Below are 25,215 nucleotides of genomic sequence, written 5' to 3' on the forward strand. Positions count from 1 at the left end.
ATATAACTTTACTACGAAGAAGCCTAAGAGAGACAGAGGCCATTTTACCATTTGCAATCCCAGAGAAAGAAGGTGACAAGCTTTTGCTATGAACTAATGGACAATCTCTCTTTCACCTATTTTTATGTTTTTCTGTAATAATCTTTTCTTTGATGGAAGAATCCAAATAAACCACTACATTTTTATCTGGTAACTAGTCCTGAGTATTTTACAAGAATACGCATTATTTTACACCGACTCACCAAATCTCTGGTACCAAAAATACCTGGATGACCAGCCAATGCGGAGCAATAAATTTCAGACATCACTCTCTTTCTCCACTGATCAGGAACATACAATTTTCCCATAGGGCAACGCTCAGGTTTATCCTCCTGAAACTCCTCCAGGGCGCGTCTCAAATCGGGCGAAATGGCAGAAAGAACTACCCCCTCACCTAGGATGGTAGTAGGCTCGGTCACACTAAGAGAATCGGCAAAGAAACTCCTAGAAAGGGCATCTGCCTTAACATTCTTACTGCCCGGAAGAAAAGAGACCACAAAATTTAAACGCGTGAAAAACAAGGCCCATCTAGCCTGTCTAGGATTCAAGCATTTGGCCGACTCCAGATAAATCAAATTCTTGTGATCGGTGAGGACCACAACTTGATGTCTAGCTCCCTCCAACTAATGTCTCCTCTCCTCAAATGCCCACTTCATGGCCAACAATTCCCGATTCCCCACGTCATAGTTGCGTTCACATGGGGAGAACTTTCGAAAAAAGAAGGCACAGGGATTCATCTTAGAAGTCACAGGGTCTTTTTGGGACAAAACAGCTCCTGCACCAATCTCAGAAGCATCTACCTCCACCTGAAATGGAAGTGAGACATCAGGTTGCCGTAAAACTGGAGCTGAAGTAAATCTCTGCTTAAGCTCCTGAAATGCTGAGATAGCCTCAGGAGACCAATTCAGCACATCAGCGCCCTTCTTGGTCAGATCAGTCAGTGGTTTGACAATACCAGAAAAATTACTTATAAATTTACGGTAGAAATTAGCAAAACCCAAAAACTTCTGGAGGGCCTTCAAAGAAGTAGGCTGAACCCAATCATAAATGGCCTGTACCTTGGCCGGGTCCATTTCAATAGTCGATGGAGATAAGATAAATCCCAAAAATGAAATCCTCTGTACACCAAAGAGGCATTTCGATCCCTTAACAAACGGAATTCTCCCTCAAAATCTGGAACACAGTCCGGACGTGTTCCACATGAGAATCCCAATCACTAGAAAAGATCAAAATATCATCCAGATAGATGATCAAAAACTTATCCACAAAGTCACGGAAAATATCATTCATAAAAGACTGGAAGACAGAAGGGGCATTAGTGAGCCCAAAAGGCATCACCACGTACTCAAAATGTCCTTCTGGAGTATTAAACGCCGTCTTCCATTCATCCCCGTGCTTTATGCGAATAAGATTATACGTCCCCCTGAGGTCAAGCTTAGTAAACCAGCAGGCACTCTTAACTCTGGAGAATAAATCAGACATCAGAGGTAACGGGTACTGATATTTATCCGTCATCTTAAGGGAACGATAATCAGTACACGGTCTTAATGAACCATCTTTCTTGGCCACAAAAAAAACCCCAGCACCTAAAGGTGACGAGGATGGTCTAATATGACCCTTCTCCAATAACTCCTTACTATAGGATCGCATAGCATCATGTTCGGGTACTGATAAGTTGAAAAGCTGACCCTTGAGAAATTTACACCCAGGCATCAACTCAATTGCACAGTCATAACTCCTATGAGGAGGCAAAGACGCAGATTTGCTCTCACTAAATACATCAGAAAAATCGGCTAGATAATCAGGAATATCATGAGACTGAGGAGAGGTGGAGAAAACAGGAGCGTCCCTAAGAACACACTGACAACCCCAACTCACCACAGACCCAGATTTCCAATCCAAAACTGGATTATGAGTTTGCAACCAAGGAAAACCCAGAACAATAGTATCATGCAAATTATGCAGCACCAAAAATTTACAATTTTCTTGGTGGTCTGGGGCAACTCGCATTGTCACCTGGGTCCAAAACTGAGGTTTATTCTCCGCCAAAGGAGTAGCATCAATACCCCTCAAAGGAATAGGCATCCGCAGAGGCGTCATGGAAAAACCACAACGTTTAGCAAAGTCCAAATCCATCAGATTCAACGCTGCTCCTGAATCCACAAAAGCCTTCGTGGAAAATGTGGATAAGGAGCAGATCAGAGTAATTGCCAAAAGAAACTTAGGTTGCATACTGCCCACAGCAAATGTGTGTGCAAAATGTTTCTCTTGTTTTGGGCAGACAGAAATAATATGAGAGGCATCTCCACAGAAAAAACACAGCTTATTACGCCTTCTAAACTCCTGATGTTGCGCCTAGACTAAACCCCATCACATTGCATAGGTTCAGACGTTTGTTCAAAAGGTGGCAGCGCCTCCCATGTAGTTTTACGTTCACGTAAACGCCTATCAACTTGAATGGCTAATGACATAGAATCATCCAGACCAGAGGGAACAGGAAATCGCACCATAACATCTTTTACGGTCTCTGATAAACCCTTCCGAAATAGAGCTGCCAAAGCACTATCATTCCATGTAGTAAGGACCGCCCACTTTCGGAAGTTTTGACAGTATAACTCTGCAGAATCCTGACCCTGGTTTAATGCCAACAGGGTTCTCTCAGCTTGATCAACAGCATTAGGTTCATCATACAACAACCCCAAGGCTTGAAAAAATGCATCAACATTAGTCAGAATAGGATTTTCAGGTGTCAGAGAAAAAGCCCAATCCTGGGGATCGCCACGCAGCAAGGAGATGACAATTTTAACCTGCTGCACAGAGCTCCCCGATGAGTTAGGCTTCAAGGCCAGAAATAGTTTACAATTATTCTTAAAATTCAGAAATTTAGACCGATCCCCAGAAAACACATCAGGAGTATGGATCTTAGGTTCAGCAGCATGTGACTGCATGAGGTAGGTGGAAATTCCCTGCACTTCAGCAGCCAGCTGCTCCACACGATCAGACAATTGCTTAATCTCCATTAGGAAAAAGAAAAAAAAATCCTCCTACGGCCCCAGAGAAAAAAGAGGAAAAAAAAAAATATATATATAAAAAAAAATTCTGACATTTTTTTTAAACAACTTTTTCCTGCTTTTGAGTACCCTAGAATCTGCGGTATGGCTGGTGATTCTGTTATGAATGGGTCACCGAGGAGAAAAAAAGCAAAGCAAGCTAAGTCACAGAAAACCAGAGAGGTTGGTAACTAGGCAGATTGCAGATCCCTGATCCTACCACACAACTAGCAGCAGCCGTGGAGCGTACCTACGATGTTCCTAGACGCTTTGTCACAGCCGGAGGGCTAAATAAGCCTGAAGCATGAAAAGAGGAAAACTAACTGCCCCAGAGCAGACCCCAAAGGAATAGATAGCCCCAACACATGTATTGACGGTGAAACAAGATGAAGGCACAAACAGGCAGGAAAATAGGCTGAGCAAACAATGGGGCCCAAACTAACTAGAGAGGAAAGGAAAGACACTGTCTGCAACCTGCAAAAAACCCTACAAAAATAATGTCCAACACTTCTGATAGCAAAATTAACCCTGAAGTCACTAGATTTCTCCCACTATATCAGCACTCTGAAATATTCTGAGACAGAGCAAAAAGAGACCAAACTAGTAAGGGACAAAAAGCAAATTGGCAAAATACTGATAAATAAGAGTGGAAATTCAGCCCAGCCGAGGCTGGCTGACCACACCAAAAAACTGAATAAACCAACAAAATCAAGTGTGAACATTAGCAGAAAAACTTAGCTTTAGATGACTGGAACAGAGCTGAAAACCAAGAGCTGACAAGCCAGAAGGAATCACCAGCAACTGAATAGGGCGTCTGTCTTAAATCCAATCTGAGACTCCTGAGGTCCAATCGTCATCCTCATTCTCAGGTGGCAGATCTCCACCGATCAAATCAACCTCACTACCTCCTGTTACCACCAGAGGGAGTCTGGAAGGAGAACTCACAACTGATAAACCAGAGAATGAACTCACAACAGCACAGCTTAGGAAAAAAAAAAAGGTTACCTGTGCTTTTTATCAGTCCTGATCCAGCATGGATCATGACAGTACCCTCCCCTTAATGAGGGGCCTCTGGACCCTCAAAACCACTCCCCATCAGGTAACCACCTATAGCGGGGACACCCAGACCCAGAGTTCACCCCAGCAAGTACCTGCATGTCAGGTTGATGAGAAACGTGCCCGCTGGTATTGGCAACGTATGTTCTGGAGGCAACACACATCTCCGAAGCTGTGACCTGGGGAACGGGTTGTGTATGTGTATGTTTGGTATGAGCTGGTAAGACTGCACAACACACTTCCACTGGATGTTTTTTGGTGGCCACCCATACACACTCGTTCACACACAGGTCCGGACCTGAACGTTTATTGCCACTCGTTCGTTTGTCACAACTTGGAGAACTCTTTCTGGGATTGACAACAGAGGCGTCCCCCTGTGTCACCACACTCACACCGCCGCATCTCACCAAGGGGTACACCACCCTCCAACCCCTTCCTCCACGAGGTCTGCGCCTCCCAGGGTTGGCCAATGGCGAGGGTTGAGACTTGCCCCTACTCTCCTGCAGCACATCTGCTGCCCTCACCAGAGAGGAAGGGGTCCGTTGAAGAGAGACAGCAGAGACAGTAGTTCCTAGGCAGCAGTCCTCACACGAGTGCCCCCAGCTGACCACTTCCCTCGCCCGCCAATCTATTACCAGGTTGTGTCTCTTCAGCCAAGGGAGGCCTAAAACAATAGGTACTGGCATTCCCTCCAAGACGTAGCATGACAAGGACTCCTCATGATGTCCTATACGCAGATGGATATTCTCTGTCAAGTTCCCCTGGCTCAGTGGAACAGGGTTTATGGCCCGGACGCTTATAGGCTGAGCTAGCGTCCTACACCTCAGACCATGAGTCTGGACAAAGCGAGCATCCACCTGACTGACTCCTGCTCCACTGTCCACAAACACCGGTATCACCACTGGTACCCCGCCAGCCAAGACCTCTGCTGACATGGTACTTTGGGAGGGCAAAATGGAGGAAGTGTATACTCCCTGGTCGCCTCCCTCCAAGCTCTGCTTTTCAAAAAAAAAAGTGTTGGCTGATCAAAGCAATACAACAGGAAAAACTGTATATATTATTTTTTTCCAGGTGTGGTAATGTTGCAGCTTCGCATTAAACCATATACTCGTGTGTAAACCAATCCCTTTCCACACCCCTCTTCGGAGTACTTTATGTACCAAGTACAGACAATTATGTACCAAGCACAGGGTAAAAAGAATGACAAATAGTAAGTAAATTCATAATAAAAATATTACACATGCTGAAACTGTAACAGAGTAATTTCTTCTTGTAGGAGAAGGTAGCAGAGGCATTACTGTGTCTTTAAGAACATTTATTGGTTTTGAACATAAAGAAATGAAAACCATTAAGTCAAAATACAGGAATTGTACAGCAACAATGTAGTACATGGTTTTTTATCAATCTTGACAATGTAAAACTATAAAACCTTAGACAGGTAATGGGTAAGAGAACATACAGTCATAGCCAAAAGTGTTGATACCCTGGAAAATGTTCAAGAAAATGAAGTATTTCCCCAAAAAAATTATTTTCACTTACACGTTTTGTTATACACGTTTATTTCCTTTGCTTAATTGGCACAACACAAAACTACTGAGGAAAAACGGCAAATTGGACATCTCAAACCAAACCCCAAAAATGAACCAGAATAAATTGTTGGCACCCTCAACTTAATACTTGGTTGTGCACCCTTTGTAATAAATACCTGCAATCAATCAGTTTCAATCCTTTGGTAATCTTCAAATTTCATGATGCCTTACACATGTAAGGGTCTACCAGGACTATAGTCTTGGCCAGAGACACTAAAGCATCAGTGTCCAGGCCTAGCTTCACAGAAAATTGCAATCCACTGTACGGTGTACCTGTGTCTCCAGGTTCAGGTCCCCCTGGGCACTTCCCAAGTGTGATGGCCCCTCTCTGAGGCGACTCCCAGTAATTGAGACACAGTCCATGGTAAATTGAATGGTTTCTTTACTGATAACTTCACATAATATATCCACAGTTGGCACATCATAGGTAACACATTTGTCTTTACTTGCTTCCTCAGCTTTCCCTACTTTGCTGGCGCTTCTATATGGCACATGCCCAGACTGGACAGTCTTATACTGCTTCCCAGCTTCTTTCTGGCCTAACCTTCCCATGATGACAATTCCTTCTGGCTGTTTCGCCACAGTCTTGAAATCATCCGCCACCAGGTTTGGTTCCCTCTGGAAATGCATCCAACCCGTCTGTACCACTCCCTGCGAAGCTACAGCATCCTTCTGTTCCTCACTACATCTGACTCCCGCCCTAAGAGCATCATCCCAGGCTATGAGTCGCCACATTTTCTCTACTGCTTTGGTCCACTAAACTGATGTCCAATGGACGTGGATAAATTGGATTGTCGCTGCTTAACGTTGCGTGGCTGCCGAGTCATCCTGGGCCTATAGCCCATGTGGACACTTCGAGCACACTGGCCCAGTCTGAACTAACTTCCTTCTAATCTAACCTTAACTCCCGTCAGCCCCTCCTTCACTTAACCCTATCCTACTAAGAGCTCTATATACTAGAGTGCCCCCCTCTAGTGTCCAAAGCGAGCACTACGCTTTCTGTATTCTCTAAATGGCAAACATTGAAATGCAGTAAACATTATCACAACCTATGTGCAAATAAAAGCAACAATAGCCATAAAACATAGGTACAAACAATGGTAATACCCAGAGAGGTGTTGCAGTACCATTCCATATGTGTGGTAATACATGTGAACAGGTAGCAGTACCCTTTAGCAATGAGTAATAAATACAACGTTGAACATCTTACTTAACCCCACACACACAGCCATGGTACCCAGTGCCAGAAGCAGCAAAACCACAATCTCCACCGTAGTTTCTGTGTTTTCTTTGTGGCCGCGTTCCGTTTTCGATGAACAGTAGAATGATGTGCTTTACCAAAAGCTCTATCTTGGTCTCATCTGCCCACAAGACAATTTCCCAGAAGGCTTTTGGATTACTCACATACATTTTAGCCAACAGCAGGCTAGGTTTTTTATGTCTCTGTCTCAGCAGTGGGGTCTTCCTGCCATAGCGTTTCATTTCAATCAGATGTTGATGGATAGTTTGCACTAACACTAATACACCCTGAGCCCACAGGACAGCTTGAATTGCTTTGGAACTTGATTGGAGCTGCTTATCCACCATCCGGACTATCCTAGGTTGAAACCGTTCATCAATTTTTCTCTGCCATCCACGTCCAGGGAGAATAGCAACAGTGTCAGTTTGTAAACTTCATGATTGTTTTGCCACCGTGGACAAAGGAACATCACGATCTCTGGAGATACATAGTTACATAGGTTGAAAAAAGATCTAGGCCCATCAAGTTCAACATTTCTCCACCAATTGTAAATTTTTTAACTAAATTAACTAACCCCCAATGTTAGGAAATCATTCATCCCTATTGTGAACACCTTTGACCTGGCTTCTGAGTGTGGGCTCCCTCTGGTGGTTGCTGCTGGTAATAGAGCTGGTCTGGCTGACAGAAGTCAATCACCTGAGGATGATGATTGGAGGTCAGGTGTTACAGACTGGAGAGGTTTAAGTGAGCAACCTTCCCTCAGTTGTTGCCGGTGATTTGGTTTTCTTCCTGAGCATTTTGGAAGTCTGATTGCCTCCTGCTCCATCCTGCATCTTTCTGATAAGTTATTTGTCTGCTTGAATCTTTTTTTTACATTTTGATTCATTTTTGCTGTTCTCTGATTTTTGCTCTGCTGGTGTGAGTTCAGCCGGGTTTCCTTTTGGGACCTGTGCTGGACTCTGTTTCATATGCCACAGCTTGTGTCAGTCTTTTCTGTATCTCTAATCCCGTTATATCAGTCTCTTTGTTTTGCGCCCAGTTCACACCAGAGTTCTGATTTAGTGGGGGAGAGGTTCTGATTTAGTGGGGGAGAGGTCATGTGGCCTCAGTATTTTTGCATATCAGACGTGTTGGTTTTTTGCGTGATTGCAGACAGTATCCTTTTCTGTCCTGTTCTATCTAGACAGTTTGGGCCCCATCATTTGCTTACTCTATTTTCTACCTGTGTTTTGTGCCTCATCTTGTCTCACCGGCAATATATGTTCAGGGGCTATCTATTCCTTTGGGGTTCTACTCCGGGGCAGTTTAGCTTTCCCATTTCTCTCTTTAGGCTTAGTTAATTCTTTGGCTGTGCCGAGGCGTCTAGGGCATCGTAGGTATGTCTCACGGCTAATTCTAGTTGTGTCGTCAGTTTAGGAGTCTGCAATCCGGTAAGCTACCAACGTCTCTGGTTATCTGGTTACCTAGCCTATTCACCTGCTATCCTCCTCGGTTACCTAATCATAACACATCCCTTTTTAAAATTTGTTATTGTGTCCATTTTTACTATCGCTTGTGGCCGGGCATTCCACATTCTGACTGCTTCAACTGTAAAAAACCCTTTCCTAATTAGCAACCAGAATTGCCTTTCTTCCCCCCCCGTAATGAGTGCACCCTGGTCCTTAGTATGGTCTTTGGAAGGAATAAATCATGTGCCAGTCTTTTGTACTGATGACACATATATTTATACATGTAAATGAAATCTCCTCTGAGATGTCTTTTTTCTATGCTAAAATGCCCATCCCTTGTAATAATCTAGTTGCCCCACCTTTGAACGGACTCTAATTTCTGAATTTCCATTTTAAAATGCGGAGCCCAAAACTGGATCCCATGTGGCCTCACAAGTGATTTATAAAGAGGTAATAATATGTTGGGATCGCAGGATATTCTCTTTTTTTATACACACTAAAATCTTGTTTTCTTTTGCGGCTGCTGCTTGACATTGAGTACTGCTGCTCAGTTTACTTATCAACATTAAACCAGATTTTCCAAGTATTTGCCCATTCAGTCATCTTATCCAGATTCTTTTGCAATATTTTAGTGTCAAAGTCAGATTTTAATATCCTATATAGTTTGGTGTCATCAGCAAAGACTGAAACTTTACTCTCAATCCCATTCACAAGATCATTAATAAACAGGTCAAAAAGATCCCTGCGGTCCCCACTGCTGACTATATCCCATTTAGAGAATATACCATCTATATCAACACTTTGTTTCATGTCATTTAGTCAATTCCTTACCCATCTGCATATAGTTTCCCCCAGTCCTTGCCTCTGTAGCTGCAGCACAAGGTTGTTATGTGGTACAGTATCAAATGCCTTTGCAAAGTCCAGATAAATCACATCAGCTGCATTACCAGCATCCAGATTAGAGCTCTTACCTTCTCATAGAAACCAAACATGTTGGTCAGACATGACCTATCTTTCATTAATCCGTGCTGGTTGTCAGTTATTATATTATTCTCTGCAATATTCAGTTGTGTGAAAAAGTGTTTGCTCCCTACCTGATTGCTTATTCTTTTGCATGTTTGTCAGACTTAAATGTTTTAGATCACCAAACAAATTTAAACATTTGACCAAGATAACATAACTAAACACAAAATGCAGTTTTTAAATAAAGGTCTTTATTATTAAGGGAAAAAGAAATACAAACCTACAGGGCCCTGTATGAAAAAGTAATTCCCATACCCCCATTAAAACATAAATTAACTGTGGTTTATCCCATCTTTGGGAAGCAGTTTTCAATTTGCAGGCCTCACTTGCCTCAGTTAAGGTCAGTGTTCATGACTCCACCATAAGAAAGAGGCTGGGCAAAAATGGCCTGCAGTGCAGAGTTCCAAGATGAAAACCACTGCTGAGCAATAAGAACGTAAAGGCTTGTCTCAGTTTTGCCAGAAAAAAATCTTGTTGATCCCCAAGACTTTTGGGAAAATACTGTGTGGAGTGATGAGACAAAAGTTGCCCCAGTACATCTGGTGTAGAAGTAACAGAGCATTTCAAAGAAGGAACATCATACCAACAGTAAAATATGGTGGTGGCAGTGTGGTAGTCTGGGGCTGTTTTACTGATTCAGGACCTGGAAAACTTGTTGTGGTAAATGGAACTCTTATGAGTTCATTTTCCCCTTCACCATTGAGGTCTGATGAACTCCCTCTTCTGGCGAAGGAAGGTAGTGAGGCTGATTACCAAGCACCTGAGCTGGGAGAGGATGACTGGGCGACGGGGATCTCTGACTGGATATAAGGCAGCCGACGCCCTTCCTCCTCGCTGGTGATTTCTCTGTGGAATTCTAGGAGACCAGTCTGATTCCTGCTCCTCAAAAGCTAAGTTTTCTGCTTTGCCTTTTTGCATTTGTGTTTTGGTTTTAGTTTGCCTTGCTTTTCTGGATTCTGCCATTCCCTGCTGGGGTGAGCTGAATTCCTTTTTTGCCAGTTGCTCTGTCTTCAGAAAATACCTGAGTACTGACATAGTCTTTTTGAAGCCTAGCATCTTCAGGGCCTTTTTCCCTGTCAGTCTGTTGGCTCTTATTTTCATAGGGTTTTTCGCGGATTGCAGACAGCAGCTTTCCTATCCTGTCCTTTCTAGTTAGCTTCGGCCCCATCATTTGCTCAGTCTATCTTTCTATCTGTGTTAGTGTTTTTTCTTCTTGCTTCACCGTCATTATATGTTGGGGGCTGCCTATTGCTTTGGGGTCTGCTCTGGGGCAGTTTAGATTTCCCTTTCTGTCTTTAGGCTAGGCAGTTCTCCGGCTGTGATCGAGGGGTCTAGGGCATTGTAGGAACCCCCCATGGCTACTGCTAGTTGTTGTTGATAGGTTTAGGGGTCTGCAATCCGATAGCTGCCAACTTCTCTGGTTTTCTGGACTTAGCTAGCATTTCTGTTTTTGCCTCCTACGGTGACTCATTCATAACATGGAACCATGAATTCTGCTGTCTCCCAAAATATCCTGAAGGAGAATGGCCTGCAATCTGTTTAAGACCTCAAGCTGAAGCACAATTGTGTTAGGCAGTGTAAGGATTCCATATGTTCCATGAAGCCTGTTTTGCCCTTGTCCAAGATGGAGTCTGGTACTTCGTCCTACCTTTGAACTTCCTGTCTGTCCTGTTATTTAAGTCCGGGTTGGGAAACACTCCTTGACTATTTTATGTGCTGCTGGCTCCAGAGCTTCCTCCTGGCTTGCTTCTGTAGTTCCTACTGCTGCTCGTTGCTCAGTTGTCTGCCTCATCACTTCCAGCTGCCTTCAGTCATCTGTACTGCTTCCTGATCCTGGCTGTGGTTACCTTTGTTCGGACGTCTAAGTGAGGAGTTATACTTTTCTGGAACTGCTGTGTCTGTACGAACCTTTGACATTATTATCAGTGTACTAATTCTTGAACTGTGTCTGTGCAGGCTGCGGTGCTGGACTTTGCGGGACTTTTTCAGCTGTAAAGTAGTACAGTGGAAATCCTCCTCATTGCTGCACATCACCTGCATACTTTCGGACTGCCATGAAAGTTGCTGTGTTATGATGAGTCACCGAAGGAGGAAAAAACAAAATACCAGCTAAGTCCAGAAAAACCAGAGAGGTTGGCAGCTATCGGATAGCAGACCCCTGAACCTATCAACAACAACTAGCAGTAGCCGTGGGGGGTTCCTACGGTGCCCTAGACCCCTCGATCACAGCCGGAGAACTATATAGCCTAAAGACAGAAAGGGGAAAAACTAAACTGCCCCAGAGCAGACCCCAAAGCAATAGGCAGCCCCCAACATATAATGACGGTGAAGCAAGATGAAAACACTAACACAGATAGAAAGATAGGTTGAGCAAATGATGGGACCCAAGCTAACTACATAGGACAGGATAGGAAAGCTGTTGTCTGCCATCCGCAAAAACCCTATCAAAATGAGCCAACCGACTGATAGGAAAAACAGGCCCTGAAGTCGCTAGGCTTCAAAAAGACTATATCAGCACTCAGGTATATTCTGAAGACAGAGCAAAATATCAACAGATCAGAGACAAAAATGGAATTCAGCTCACCCCCGGCCGGGGATGGCAGAACTCCAAAAAAACAAGGCAAAACAAAAACAAAACTGAAGAGTACAAAGCAGAGCAGAAAAACTTAGCTTTGAGATGCAGGAATCAGACTGGTCTCCAAGAATTTTCTTTTCCTAAGGGTGAAGAGGATGGTCTAATATGACCCTTCTTCAATGCCTCCTTAATATAGGATCGCATAGCCTCGTGCTCGGGTACAGATAAATTGAAAAGCCGACCCTTGGGGAATTTACACCCCGGGTTCAGCTCAATAGCACAGTCATAACTCCTATGAGGAGGCAAAGACGCAGACTCATTCTCACTAAATACATCATAAAAGTCAGCCAAATAGTCAGGAACATCATGTGACTGGGGAGAGGTGGAGAAAACAGGAGCATCACTAAGGGCACACTGACAACCCCAACTCACCACAGACAAAGATTTCCAATCCAGAACTGGATTATGGATTTGCAACCAGGGAAACCCCAGAACAATGGTATCATGCAAATTATGCAACACCAAAAATCTGCAATTTTCTTGATGGTCTGGGGTGACCCGCATTACTACCTGGGTCCAAAACTGAGGTTTTTTCTTCGCCAAAGGAGTAGCATCAATACCCCTCAAAGGGATAGGCGTCCGCAGAGGTGTCATAGGAAATCCACAACGTTTAGCAAAATCCAAGTCCATCAGGTTCAGAGCTGCTCCTAAATCCACAAAAGCCTTGGCGGAAAATGTGGACAGGGAGCAGATCAGAGTAATTGCCAGAAGAAACTTAGGTTGAACACCACCCACAGAAAACGTGTGTGCACAACGTTTCTCTCGTTTAGGGCAGACAGAAATAATATGCGAGGCATCTCCACAAAAAAACACAGCTTATTACGCCTTCTGAACTCCTGACATTGCGCCCTAGACAAAACTCTATCACATTGCATAGGTTCAGACATTTGTTCAACAGGTGGTAACATCTCTCGTGTAGTTTTGCGTTCACGTAAACGCCGATCCACCTGAATGGCTAATGACATAGAATCGTCAGAATTCTCTCCTGCTATTGAGTACCCTAGGAACTGCAGTACGGCTGGTGATTCTGTTATGATGAGACACCGAAGGAGGAAAAAACAAAATACCAGCTAAGTCCAGAAAAACCAGAGAGGTTGGCAGCTATCGGATTGCAGACCCCTGAACCTATCCACAACAACTAGCAGTAGCCGTGGGGGGTTCCTACGGTGCCCTAGACCCCTCGTTCACAGCCGGAGAACTATATAGCCTAAAGACAGAAAGGGGAAAAACTAAACTGCCCCAGAGCAGACCCCAAAGCAATAGGCAGCCCCCAACATATAATGACGGTGAAGCAAGATGAAAACACTAACACAGATAGAAAGATAGGTTGAGCAAATGATGGGGCCCAAGCTAACTACATAGGACAGGATAGGAAAGCTGCTGTCTGCCATCCGCAAAAACCCTATCAAAATGAGCCAACCGACTGATAGGAAAAACAGGCCCTGAAGTCGCTAGGCTTCAAAAAGACTATATCAGCACTCAGGTATATTCTGAAGACAGAGCAAAATATCAACAGATCAGAGACAAAAATGGAATTCAGCTCACCCCCAGCCGGGGATGGCAGAACTCCAAAAAAACAAGGCAAAACAAAAACAAAACTGAAGAGTACAAAGCAGAGCGGAAAAACTTAGCTTTGAGATGCAGGAATCAGACTGGTCTCCAAGAATCCAGCAGGAAAATCACGAGTCAGGAAGAAGGGCGTCGGCAGCCTTATATCCAGTCCTCAATTCCAGCCACCCAGTCATCATCTAGCTGCCCAGGTGTTTGGTAATCAGTCTCACTACCTTCCTTCACTAGAGGAGGGAGTTCATCAGACCTCAATGGTGAAGGGAAAAATGAACTCACAACAGTCCCCTCCCGATGGTCCCGCGTCCCGCCGGCGTCATCCGGATCTGGAAGAAAATGGCGGGCGCATGCGCAGTGCACCCGCCGGGAATCTGCCGGCTCCGGCTGGCAGATTCCATTCATTCATTTTGATCACGATGATAAACTATCATAGTGATCAAAATAAAAAAAATAGTACATAACCCCCCCATTTATCACCCCCTTAGTTAGGCCAACATAACGAAATAAAGAAAATATATTTTTTTTCAGTTTTCCATTAGGGCTAGGGTTAGGGCTAGGGTTAGGGTTGGGCTAGGGTTAGGGCTAGGGTTAGGGCTAGGGTTAGGGTTGGGCTAGGGTTAGAATTAGGGTTAGGGCGATATAGGATTAGGGTTAGAATTATGATTAGGGATTAGGGTTGGGATTAGGGTTAGGGTTGGGATTAGGGTTAGGGGTGTGTTGGGGATAGGGTTGGAGCAAGAATTGAGGGGTTTCCACTATTTACCAACTTTGGGGGTCTAAAAAAATCACAGCTCTGCATTTATAAACTTCTGTGAAGCGCTTGGGGGTTCAAAGTGCTCACCACACATCTAGATAAGCTCCTTGGGGGCGTCTAATTTCCAAAATGGGGTCACTTGTGGGGGGGTTTCCACTGTTTAGGCCCATCAGGGGCTCTGCAAATGCAACATGACGCCCGCAGACCATTCCATCAAAGTCTGCATTCCAAAATGGCACTCCTTCCCTTCCAAGCTCTCCCATGCGCCCAAACAGTGGTTGCCCCCCACATATGGGGTATCAGCGTAATCAGGACAAATCGCACAACTGTGGGGGTATGATTTCTCCTGTTACCCTTGCAAAGATAAAAATTTGGGGGCAAAAAGATCATTTTTGTGGAAAAAAAATGGATTTTTTATTTTCACGGCTCTACGTTATAAACTTCTGTGAAGCACTTGAAGGTTCAAAGTGCTCACCACACATCTACATAAGTTCCTTAAGGGGACTAGTTTCCAAAATGGGGCCACTTGTTGGAGGTTTCCACTGTTTAGGGCTCTCCGAATGCAACATGGCATCCGATCTCAATTCCAGCCATTTCTGCGTTGAAAAAGTCAAACGGCGCTCCATCCCTTGCGAGCTCTGCCGTGTGCTGAAAAAGTGGTTTACCCCCAAATATGGGGTATCGGCGTATTGAGGAGAAATTGTACAACAAATTTTGTGGTTGATTTTCTCTTTTAATACTTGTGAAAATAAAAAAAAATGGTTCTGAATTAAATTTTTTGCAAAAAAAAAGTTAAATGTTAATTTTTTCCTTCCACATTGCTTTAGTTCCTGTGAAGCACATAAAGGGTTAATAAACTTCTTGAATGTGGTTTTGAGCACCTTGAGGGGTCTAGTTTTTAGAATGGTGACAGTTTTGGGTATTTTCTGTCATGTACACCCCTCAAAATGACTTTAAATATGATGTGGTCCCTAAAAAAAAAATGGTTTTGTAAATTTTGTTGTAAAAATGAGAAATCGCTGGTCAACTTTTAACCCTTATAACTTCCTAACAAAAAAAAAATTTTGCTTCCAAAATTGTGCTGATGTAAAGTAGACATGTGGGAAATGTTATTTATTTAGAAATTTGTGTGACACATCTCTCTGATTTAAGGGCATAAAAATTTAAAGTTTTAAAATTGCAAAATTTTCTAAATTTTTGCCATATTTCCGTTTTTTTCATAAATAAACACAAAACTTATCGAAGAAATTTTACCACTAACATGAAGTGCAATATGTCACGAAAAAACAGTCTCAGAATCAGCAGGATCCATTAAAGCGTTCCAGAGTTATAACCTCATTAATGGACAGTGGTCAGAATTGTAAAAATTGGCCTGGTCATTAAGCTGCAAACTGGTTCTGTGGCTAAGGGGTTAAAATCCATATTTTACTTCTTGGGATGGAAAAAGGGTTTCTTCATAATTTTACCAATCGTTTGCTTTGCAGCTAAAAACAAATAGTTTAAATTTGAAAGTTGTGACTCCGGTTGCATTAAAATGTAGAAGGGTTTCCAACCTTTTTTTTTAGCTACTGTAGGTCAATATAAGAAAGAGAGAAAATTCAACCATAAACTATAGACCAAATCTGGGTCAGTCTGGGGCTTGACTACAAAATACGGTATTTAATATATTTCCCTGTAAGCCACACAGAAGACTTCCAATCATGCGCAGTGCGCCTCTCGGAAGCTGGCACCCGTACACCCGGCTTTAGAGGATGAATGCAGTGAGGGAAAGTATAGCGCTAGCGATGACACCGGAACTTGTAAGTTATATCACACCCATAGGGGCGTGATAACAGCTAAGTGGTCCGACTAGTCTCAGGACACTAATGCCCCCTCGACTAGTGGAAGCCCTCATTTCCATATAAATGGACTATAAATACTTTTTCTAAAGATCTGTTTATGCATGTAATGTAATAAAGGGACTGTTGGGCAGAGCATTTACATATGCAGACACAACTGCTGGTGGCTCTGGGGGCACGGGAGACCTGACATGTTCCCTTTAACGCTGGTATACTAAATGCCAGTCTTAATACATTGTGACTATAATGAGGTGAAAAATGTAATATATTTATTATTATATCATGCAGGATTAACTTTATTCTACAGGTCAGTACGATTATGGTGATACCAAAATATATATTTTTTTTACATTTTCCAACTTTTTGGTAAAAATTATTTTTTTAAATCATCTGTTTTTGTCTTAACATATTCTGAGGGTCATTTTTTTTTAAAAATTTTTCCATCAACGGAGCTGTACGAGGACTTGTTTTTTGTGGGATGAGATGATACCATTTTGGAGTACATGTGTTTTATATTAATTACTTTTTATCCCATTTTTTCGGCAGGCAGACAAACTTTTTTTTTTGTTTTACATTTTTTAAACATAATAGTTTATTTTTTATTTTTACACATTTATTAACATTACAATTTTTTTGGCAAAGTGTTTATCTTTGTGCCACTTGCAGTCTTAAATGATCTGAAGTGCTCAGATAATAGACTGTAAGGGCAGGTGCAGACTACCGAATGTTCTCCATCTGAGAGAAACGGTCCGATTATGTGAATAAGAATTTGGTCACACTTTAATTTAATATTTTCCAGCTCACATTGCAATAAGCTTCCAGCTAATATCCTAACACATTCATAGGTTACTTATTAGAGGAAACACTTCCTCACCACTGTCACTCTCACCATTTTAATATGTACAATGTGTCCTTTCTTATACTGTAATAACACATATCTTCATCTTTATACGTATCAGGTCTAGCAGTCATTATTCATTCTCTCAATGCTCTATTCACTGATGGCACATCGTATAGCTCGGCTTTGGATGCCAGAGTGCACGCTTCTTTGGGTCATGCCTCTTAACCTGCTTGACCTCAGCTATCAGATCCCGCTGGCACGCACCACGGTGGTTACCATGACCGCACTGCTGGCTTGTGGGTCATCTGCCGGAAACATCAGATCATGTGATGGGGCGGAACCATGATGACGTGCGCCACGATATGTCGTCTCCAACTCATAACCCGTACACATCCATGAATCACATAACACTGTTGAAGTCTATTCATTGGTGAGTCTTTTACATTTAAGATCTGATGTCTCTCTCCTCTGACACACCCCCTGAGGAAGTGAGGACGAAACGTGCGTCGGGGTAGGGAGACGCTGGACTCAACCAGCCAGAGGCACTCTTTCCAGTAAGTGACAATCTCGATACTGGCCATTTTTACCACTCATAACTATGTACCTACCTTAATAGCTGACATATTTGTCTATCTCTTCATTACATATAATGGTTCCATAGCAGGTTGCAACTTGTAATAATACATCCATTCGTGACCAATACAAATGCCTTTTGATCTCCTATCCCATGCTACATATTATTGGCAAACTGAATGCCAAAAAATAAATAAATTAGTGGCACAAGGAATGTATTATGGAGTGTGACCTATGGTGTTTTTAGGTTAGAAGGACTAATATGTATGCATACATAATATAGGCAGTCTGCTGTTCTACATTTTCATGCACATTAATCAGCTCTTTCCTGTTCTTTACCACAGGATTACACCATCTCACTTGAGTTAATAGGGAATTACACTTATATATTACCATGCACTTTAATTCTCTTATTGCTCTGTTAGACAGCACTTCTGGGCCCATCTCAGTTTTGAGCAACGCCTCTTACTTAATTTGCATCTAGTCTCATTGTTTACAGGTACAACATTATATTCTGATTCAAGTAGGCTGATACTATTGGTGTACAGATTGTCTTTACTCATATGTGCCGGATAGTACGTCCCTGTGTCTCTCACACTACAAGCACGTTATTTTATTTCAGTGTTTATGTTCTTTATGCGTTAATAAAAATTATATTCATAAATACTTTTTTCAAGTTGTCACTGTGTTCACCTGTGTGGGACGATACACTCTTGATTTACATTTGATCAGAGTGGGTTGCGGTTTTCTCGGATGTGGAGAATTAAAAAAATTCTCCATCTTCTCAATTCAGGCTATCTGTGAAATTATCCATGGACCCATAGATATGAATTGGTGGATGACATTCAATTATTGGAGGCAAATTGTGCATACTGTGTGTCACAGCGCGGTAGCAGGATATCCCAGGGTTAGGGGTTCCTTCCCTATCCCTCCAGATAGAGGGCTCCCTGTTGTGAGTTCTTTCTCACCAGTTGTGAGTTCCCCTTCTGGACTCCATCTGGTGGTGACGGGAGGTGGTGCGGCTGGTTTGATCGGTGGAGATCTGCCACCTGAGAATGAAGATGACGATTGGATCTCAGGATTCTCAGATTGGATTTAAGACAGCAGACGCCCTATTCAGTTGCTGGTGATTCCTTCTGATTTGTCAGCTCTTGGTTTTCAGCTCTGTTCCAGTCATCTAAAGCTAAGTTTTTTCTGCTAATGTTCACACTTGATTTTGTTGGTCTATTCAGTTTTTTGTGTGGTCTGCTAGCCCCGGCTGGGGGCTGAACTGAATTTCCACTCTTATTTATCAGTATTTTGCCAATTGGCTTTTTGTCCCTTACTAGTTCGGTCTCTTTTTGCTCTGTCTCAGAATATTTCAGAGTGCTGATATAGTGGGAGAAGTCTAGTGACTTCCGTGTTAATTTTGCTATCAGAAGTGTTGGACATTATTTTGTAGGGTTTTTTGCAGGTTGCAGACAGTGTCTTTCCTTTCCTTTCCTGTCTAGTTAGTTTGGGCCCCATCGTTTGCTCAGCCTATTTTCCTGCCTGTGTTTGGCCCTTAATCTTGTTTCACCGTCATTACTTATCTAATAGAAATCTATTGGGGCCGCAAAAACGGCCCACAAGAACATGGTAAATGTAAAAGAAGCCTAAGAATACACTAACCAGACAAACAAGGGAAGACCAACAGGGATAAATGAAAATATCAATCATACATATATGCACTCAAAAACAACAGAGTAGAACATCGGGAAGTAAAGGAAGGAGAAACAAAATAGGAGAGGATGAGAATGTGCACACGGTCAAAAACTCCATGCAACAGTCTTCTAAACAACGCTCCAAAATGCCTCCTCAAACAACCAACTCCAGAACCAGGCAGTATGAACTAACACTGGCCCAGGCCAAAGGCGAATATACATAGCAGAGGGAAGTGGCCAACACTGAACAGCTGAGATAATCAAAGCAGGGAAGCTTCAAAAGCTCTCAACTGAACAGATTAACTTTTTAACTGCTAGCAAGGAAAAACCCACATAATTTAATAAGAAGGTGAAGTGCTTCTAACCAGTGCAGGAGTAATTGAAATGAGACGCAGCGTCTTCAGGCCCCACTCTGTTGCTGTATACCCATGACACAGTAATTCTTCTACTCAGACCATTCGGACATATGCACGGCCTCATTTAATAACAACGGTCTAAGTGCAATCCAATGTTTTGATGGATCACACATGAACCGAAATGACGGTCATCTGCACGAGCCCTACTACTTCTGTATTTGCAGTGTAGTATGCCTGTCAGCGTACGGGCTTCTTTATACGAGCATATTATACATGGGTGTGCTGTCGCTGTTAAAATCAGATAGCACACTGACAGATGTTATTCAAAAGAGCTGTTCAGATGACAGGTTCTTTTTACATGGATTGAGTGACCAAGCGAAAAGTAAATTTGCAGTATGGACTATTCTCTTCCGTATTTTGCATGGGACTTTCCTATTCACGCTTATGGGTGATGCAAAAAAATCAGATCCTACAGAGATCACCTATAGAGCATCCAATTTTGCAACTAATAAAGGGGTTGTCCACTACTCGGACAACCCCTTCTCAAACCTCATGTTTCCCCCTTTTAAAGTAATAGCACCTCTGGTGCCATTCCTGTGCTGTTAACATTGGCGGTCCCAGGGATCGCATAACAATGTTATGTCATGCGATCACTGCGGCCAATCACCGCTGGCTTCCCTCACCACACTTTCGGACAAATTACATACACACAGAAGATGTTGAGTGTATCTGCTGTCTCACTTCATCTGGAGGTATAGGATACATCCAAGACAGGAGAGTGCAGCCAGCGGTGATTGGCTGCAGGGATTGCGTGACATAACAATGTTATGTGATCCCCGAGACCACCAGTGCCAACGTCACAGGAATGACAGCAGAGGTGCTATTATTTTAAAAGGGGGAAGCATGAGGATTGAGAAGGGGTTGGCCGAGTAGCGGACAACCCCTTTAACATAGGAAACTATATTTGATCACGTACATTTCCAACTGTTGAAGTGGAAATAACACAGATGACACACAGATGGAAGAAGTAAGGATAAAAATTGGACGATTTCTTTCTATGCTCATCAGAATCCAGCCTAATGGCATCAGACACCCTGTGCGATGTCTTCTCCTTTCTAAGAGGCCATGATGGATGATGGGGACCAGTGACGGCCCCGGTCGGCCAGCATTATGTGTCGGAACCCTCGTGATCTACCATTGTTGCGGGAATCCATTTAATTAAAAGGACAACTGAGTCCAGTGTGATGGAGCCGGCAGTGCGTGTCTGCAGCAGGCCACACTCCCAGCCTGCACCTCGGCCGGGTCAGCACTGCTGTCAGCTACTCATCAGCCATTGCTGCGCTCCTGACCTGCACATAATAGGAGGCGGCCGCAGCCCCGGAGCGCCACGCCCCCGCACCACGTGACGCGCGGCCACTCGCTCCACACACTGTAGACAATGAGCCCCCAGCTACAGCTCGGCAGCACCGCCCCTCCACGCCTGACGTCGCCACCTCTCGCCAATCCACGGCCGGCATGAGGCTCTTTAAAAAAAGAGGTCCCGGCGATGGTGTGGCAGTCAGCTGTATACAAATCCATCCGCCCATGTAAACATAAGGAGTCGATCCCACGGTTGAGCCAGTTGGTGGAGGTGGGATGAGATCTGTCACTTGTGAAGGGCAGCGCCAATCGGCGCTCGGAGGAGGGCTGAGGAGCCTGCCTGTCACGTAGAGCTGATGAATAAACCTTGGGTCCCCTCACATGCACGTGTCCCCCCTACACTCCTCGGCTGCAGATGGCTCCTAGGACTCGCTCTATAGCGCGGGCGTCTTCCCCGTGAGGTGCTGCGCCCCCCGCAGTGCTCCGGAGCCAGCGCTCAGAGCGGACGTGAGGCGAGCGGGACTACTTGTCTTCTGCCAGCCCTACTCCGCGGACGCACACCGCCTTCGTGCGCCTCGCTCTCTCGTTCTCTGTCGGTTGGTACGTGTTGCTCCGCCTCCCTCGTGCACTGTCCACCCGCTGGTCCCGGGGGCTCGGCTTCTGTGTGTACACTGTGGCTGCTTCCCGGCGATATGGAGTTCGTGCCGCCCCCGGAGTGTCCGGTGTTCGAGCCCAGCAGAGAGGAGTTCGCTGACCCCTATGCCTACATCAGTAAGATCCGGCCGATAGCGGAGCGCACGGGCATCTGTAAGGTCCGGCCGCCGCCGGTGAGTACCGGGAGGGGCGCCACGAGTGGAGTGGGCTCGGTCACCGGCAGCAGTCAGGTGCCCCCCCGTTACCGGTGCGGGAGCCCCTGCAGCTGGGGCCCGGCGTCCCCTTATATACTGAGGTGTGAGCTCCCGGAAGTAATGTCTCCTTACATGTCACCCCTCAGGAGTTGTGTTGTTGGGGGGCCTGCTGGAACTATTCAATATGGCGCCCGAGCCCCCAGTCCTTTGTGTGCTGAGGGGGGGCGCACTACCTGACACCAGTGGGTGACCCAGCAGCTGCCATGGAGGGCACAAAGTTGTGCAGCCATCGTCCTCCTGTGTGTGTGGCCATGGAGCCCTACAGAGGGGATGATGGCTGACATGGAAGCCCCCCGAGCCTCACAGACATTGGAGGGGCTCATGTCAAGGACTAAACCTGTGCTGCCTGCTCAGAGGCCCCCGGGAGCGCTGCCTCCATTGTGCCTGTGGCTAGCAGACTGGGTTTCCTTGGGCTTTTTCCTCCCATTTTCTGGGCCCTGATCACTGTGCCTCTTGTCTTGCTGTGGTAATCCTATTACACAAGGACAGATGAGGATCACACCCTGCTTTAAAACTTCTCCGAGGCCAGTGAGCCGCTCCATAAAATCCCACATTACTCATCGTCGTATCCTAGAGCGTGCGCCGTCTTGCGTGGCTGTGCAGTGCGGACGCGCCGTCTTGCATGGCTGTGCAGTGCGGACGCGCCGTCTTGCGTGGCTGTGCAGTGCGGACGCGCCGTCTTGCGTGGCTGTGCAGTGCGGACGCGCCGTCTTGCGTGGCTGTGCAGTGCGGACGCGCCGTCTTGCGTGGCTGTGCAGTGCGGACGCGCCGTCTTGCGTGGCTGTGCAGTGCGGACGCGCCGTCTTGCGTGGCTGTGCAGTGCGGACGCGCCGTCTTGCGTGGCTGTGCAGTGCGGACGCGCCGTCTTGCGTGGCTGTGCAGTGCGGACGCGCCGTCTTGCGTGGCTGTGCAGTGCGGACGCGCCGTCTTGCGTGGCTGTGCAGTGCGGACGCGCCGTCTTGCGTGGCTGTGCAGTGCGGACGCGCCGTCTTGCGTGGCTGTGCAGTGCGGACGCGCCGTCTTGCGTGGCTGTGCAGTGCGGACGCGCCGTCTTGCGTGGCTGTGCAGTGCGGACGCGCCGTCTTGCGTGGCTGTGCAGTGCGGACGCGCCGTCTTGCGTGGCTGTGCAGTGCGGACGCGCCGTCTTGCGTGGCTGTGCAGTGCGGACGCGCCGTCTTGCGTGGCTGTGCAGTGCGGACGCGCCGTCTTGCGTGGCTGTGCAGTGCGGACGCGCCGTCTTGCGTGGCTGTGCAGTGCGGACGCGCCGTCTTGCGTGGCTGTGTATATGGACGCGCCGTCTTGCGTGGCTGTGCAGTGCGGACACTCCATCTTGCGTGGCTGTGTATATGGACGCTCCGTCTTGCGTGGCTGTGCATATGGACGCGCCGTCTTGCGTGGCTGTGCAGTGCGGACGCGCCGTCTTGCGTGGCTGTGCAGTGCGGACGCGCCCTGTGCTTTCAGGAGTTTCTCTGTGAGGCTGGATGTGGTTACAGCTGTAATGCAAAAATTCAAAATACCCCGGGACTCAGTGTGAAAAATAATTACTCTTTATTAAACAAAAATAGATAAATGAACAGTCCATCAGCAGTAATGTGTATATGGTTTACTGATCGCAAACACTAGGGTTTCCTTTATGGAAATGGATTCCTTTGATGTTTTCTCCTCTTTTATAGGGATGCCTACCCTCCTATTGCTCCCCTAATAATTTGCTCCTGAAAGGTTTGATCCCCCCTTTTTTTTTTTTTTTTTTTTTTTTTTTTTATATGGTGTAGCATCCATCCCTTGCTTTCCTTGTTGCGTCTGCAGTGTTTTTAAAACTCTTTTATAGGGTTTTATACCCGTCTATTGCTTCATTAGTAATCTGCTCCTGTAATGTTTATTCTCCTCTCATAGGGTTTTGTACCCATCCATTGCCCTCCTAGCTGTTCCTGCATTGTTTTGCTCCTCTTATAGGGTTTTGTACATCCATTGCTTTCCTATTATCTCCTACAATATTTTTCTCCTCTTATCGGGTTTTGTGCCCATCCATTGCTTTCCTAGTTGCTTCTGCAATGTTTTTTTTCTCCTCTTGTAGGGTTTTGTGCTCATCAGTTGCTTCCTAGTAGTTGTTCCTGCATTGTTTTTTTCCTCTGTTATAGGGTTTTGTTCCATCCATTGCTTTCCTCAGTAATCTGCGCCTGTAGTATGTTTTCTATGAGCACCGCAGCCTCTTCTCGGGTTTCTCTATGTTCTGCTTTTGCCTCGTTGTGAGCTGCTTTTTGGAGCATTTTTGAGTGGATCCTATGGGGCAGGATTGCAGTCCAGGGGCTTTTGTGTGTCAGGCGGAGATAGAAGTGCGTCCTCAGCACAGGATTACAGCAGAGCCATGTTGTCATTGTAGTCTTTTATTAGTGAGCTGCAGGATGTGGTCAGACCCGGGCTTGCTTTACAGGCTAGTTTGTACTTCTAGGCCATCCATGTTTTCTGGGTGACTTTCCTCCATCCTTCTCCTTCAGCCCCGTCCACCATTTTACACACAGGAGCTGGAAGCAGCAGGGATGCTGCCTGGGAACTTCCATAGATTTTCTGACTGATATTTTGGTGCAATATACAGATTGTACAAGAAACCTCCAAGTTGTGAGAGAAGCATATAAGGATGCTAGAATAGAAGGTGTTAATCTCTCAGTATTGGGCATCAGCACCACACAGTCTGACCTGTTAATGTTGGTTTATTGATCTTTAAGCCTTCCATCTAATGTTCTAAGGTCATTTAATTAAATGTGGGCATTAATTTCCACAGTACATTAGCTGTCCATATATAGTACAATGTCCGCCTTGTTCTGGATCTCCTGTAGACTTGAATGGAAGACGTACGTGCTCTGTACAGATCCCCACCACGCCCGTCCATAAGAGGCGTCATGCAAGGGATCCATTATTTTGGGGGTCCCAGTGGTTGGCACCCCCACCAGTATAATTTTTTTTTAAACTTTTTTTTATATATCTTAATGGAGGGGTCGTTGTAACATGGCGACAATTTATTTTATAAGTACAGATATTCTTGCAAAAGATGGATTACATATTTCTACTGCAGTTGCCAGAAATGAGGTGTTACATGGTACTTATTCCTTCAAAATGGGATTTTTTTTTCTTCTCCCAATTATGCAGTGGTTAGTCATTGAAATTTGCGATGTGTTCCTACAATTTTGCCATTTGTCCCAGCCAACAGCTGTGGAAATGAGCCAAGCCGACACCAACCTAGATCCCACTGATTCCATCAGT

The 25,215-nt window shown here is 45.0% G+C and overlaps 1 protein-coding gene across 2 annotated transcripts in view; it reads left to right on the forward strand.

The window, feature by feature from the left end:
• The first annotated feature begins 21,292 nt into the window (after window positions 1–21,292).
• The window catches only part of KDM5B (lysine demethylase 5B), a 77,331-nt gene continuing 73,408 nt past the window's right edge, over window positions 21,293–25,215 (forward strand). The window contains exon 1 of one of the 2 annotated variants that reach the window (XM_073542553.1): window positions 21,293–21,876. In XM_073542553.1, coding sequence (XP_073398654.1) covers window positions 21,742–21,876 — 135 coding nt within the window. In that variant the 5' untranslated portion in view covers window positions 21,293–21,741. The remainder of the gene's footprint in view (window positions 21,877–25,215) is intronic. The other variant, XM_073542552.1, reaches the window with a different exon arrangement.

The sequence above is a fragment of the Dendrobates tinctorius genome, unplaced genomic scaffold, assembly GCF_039654945.1.
Source record: "Dendrobates tinctorius isolate UK_male_01 unplaced genomic scaffold, ASM3965494v1 ptg000127l, whole genome shotgun sequence".
Taxonomy (NCBI): Eukaryota; Metazoa; Chordata; class Amphibia; order Anura; family Dendrobatidae; genus Dendrobates; species Dendrobates tinctorius.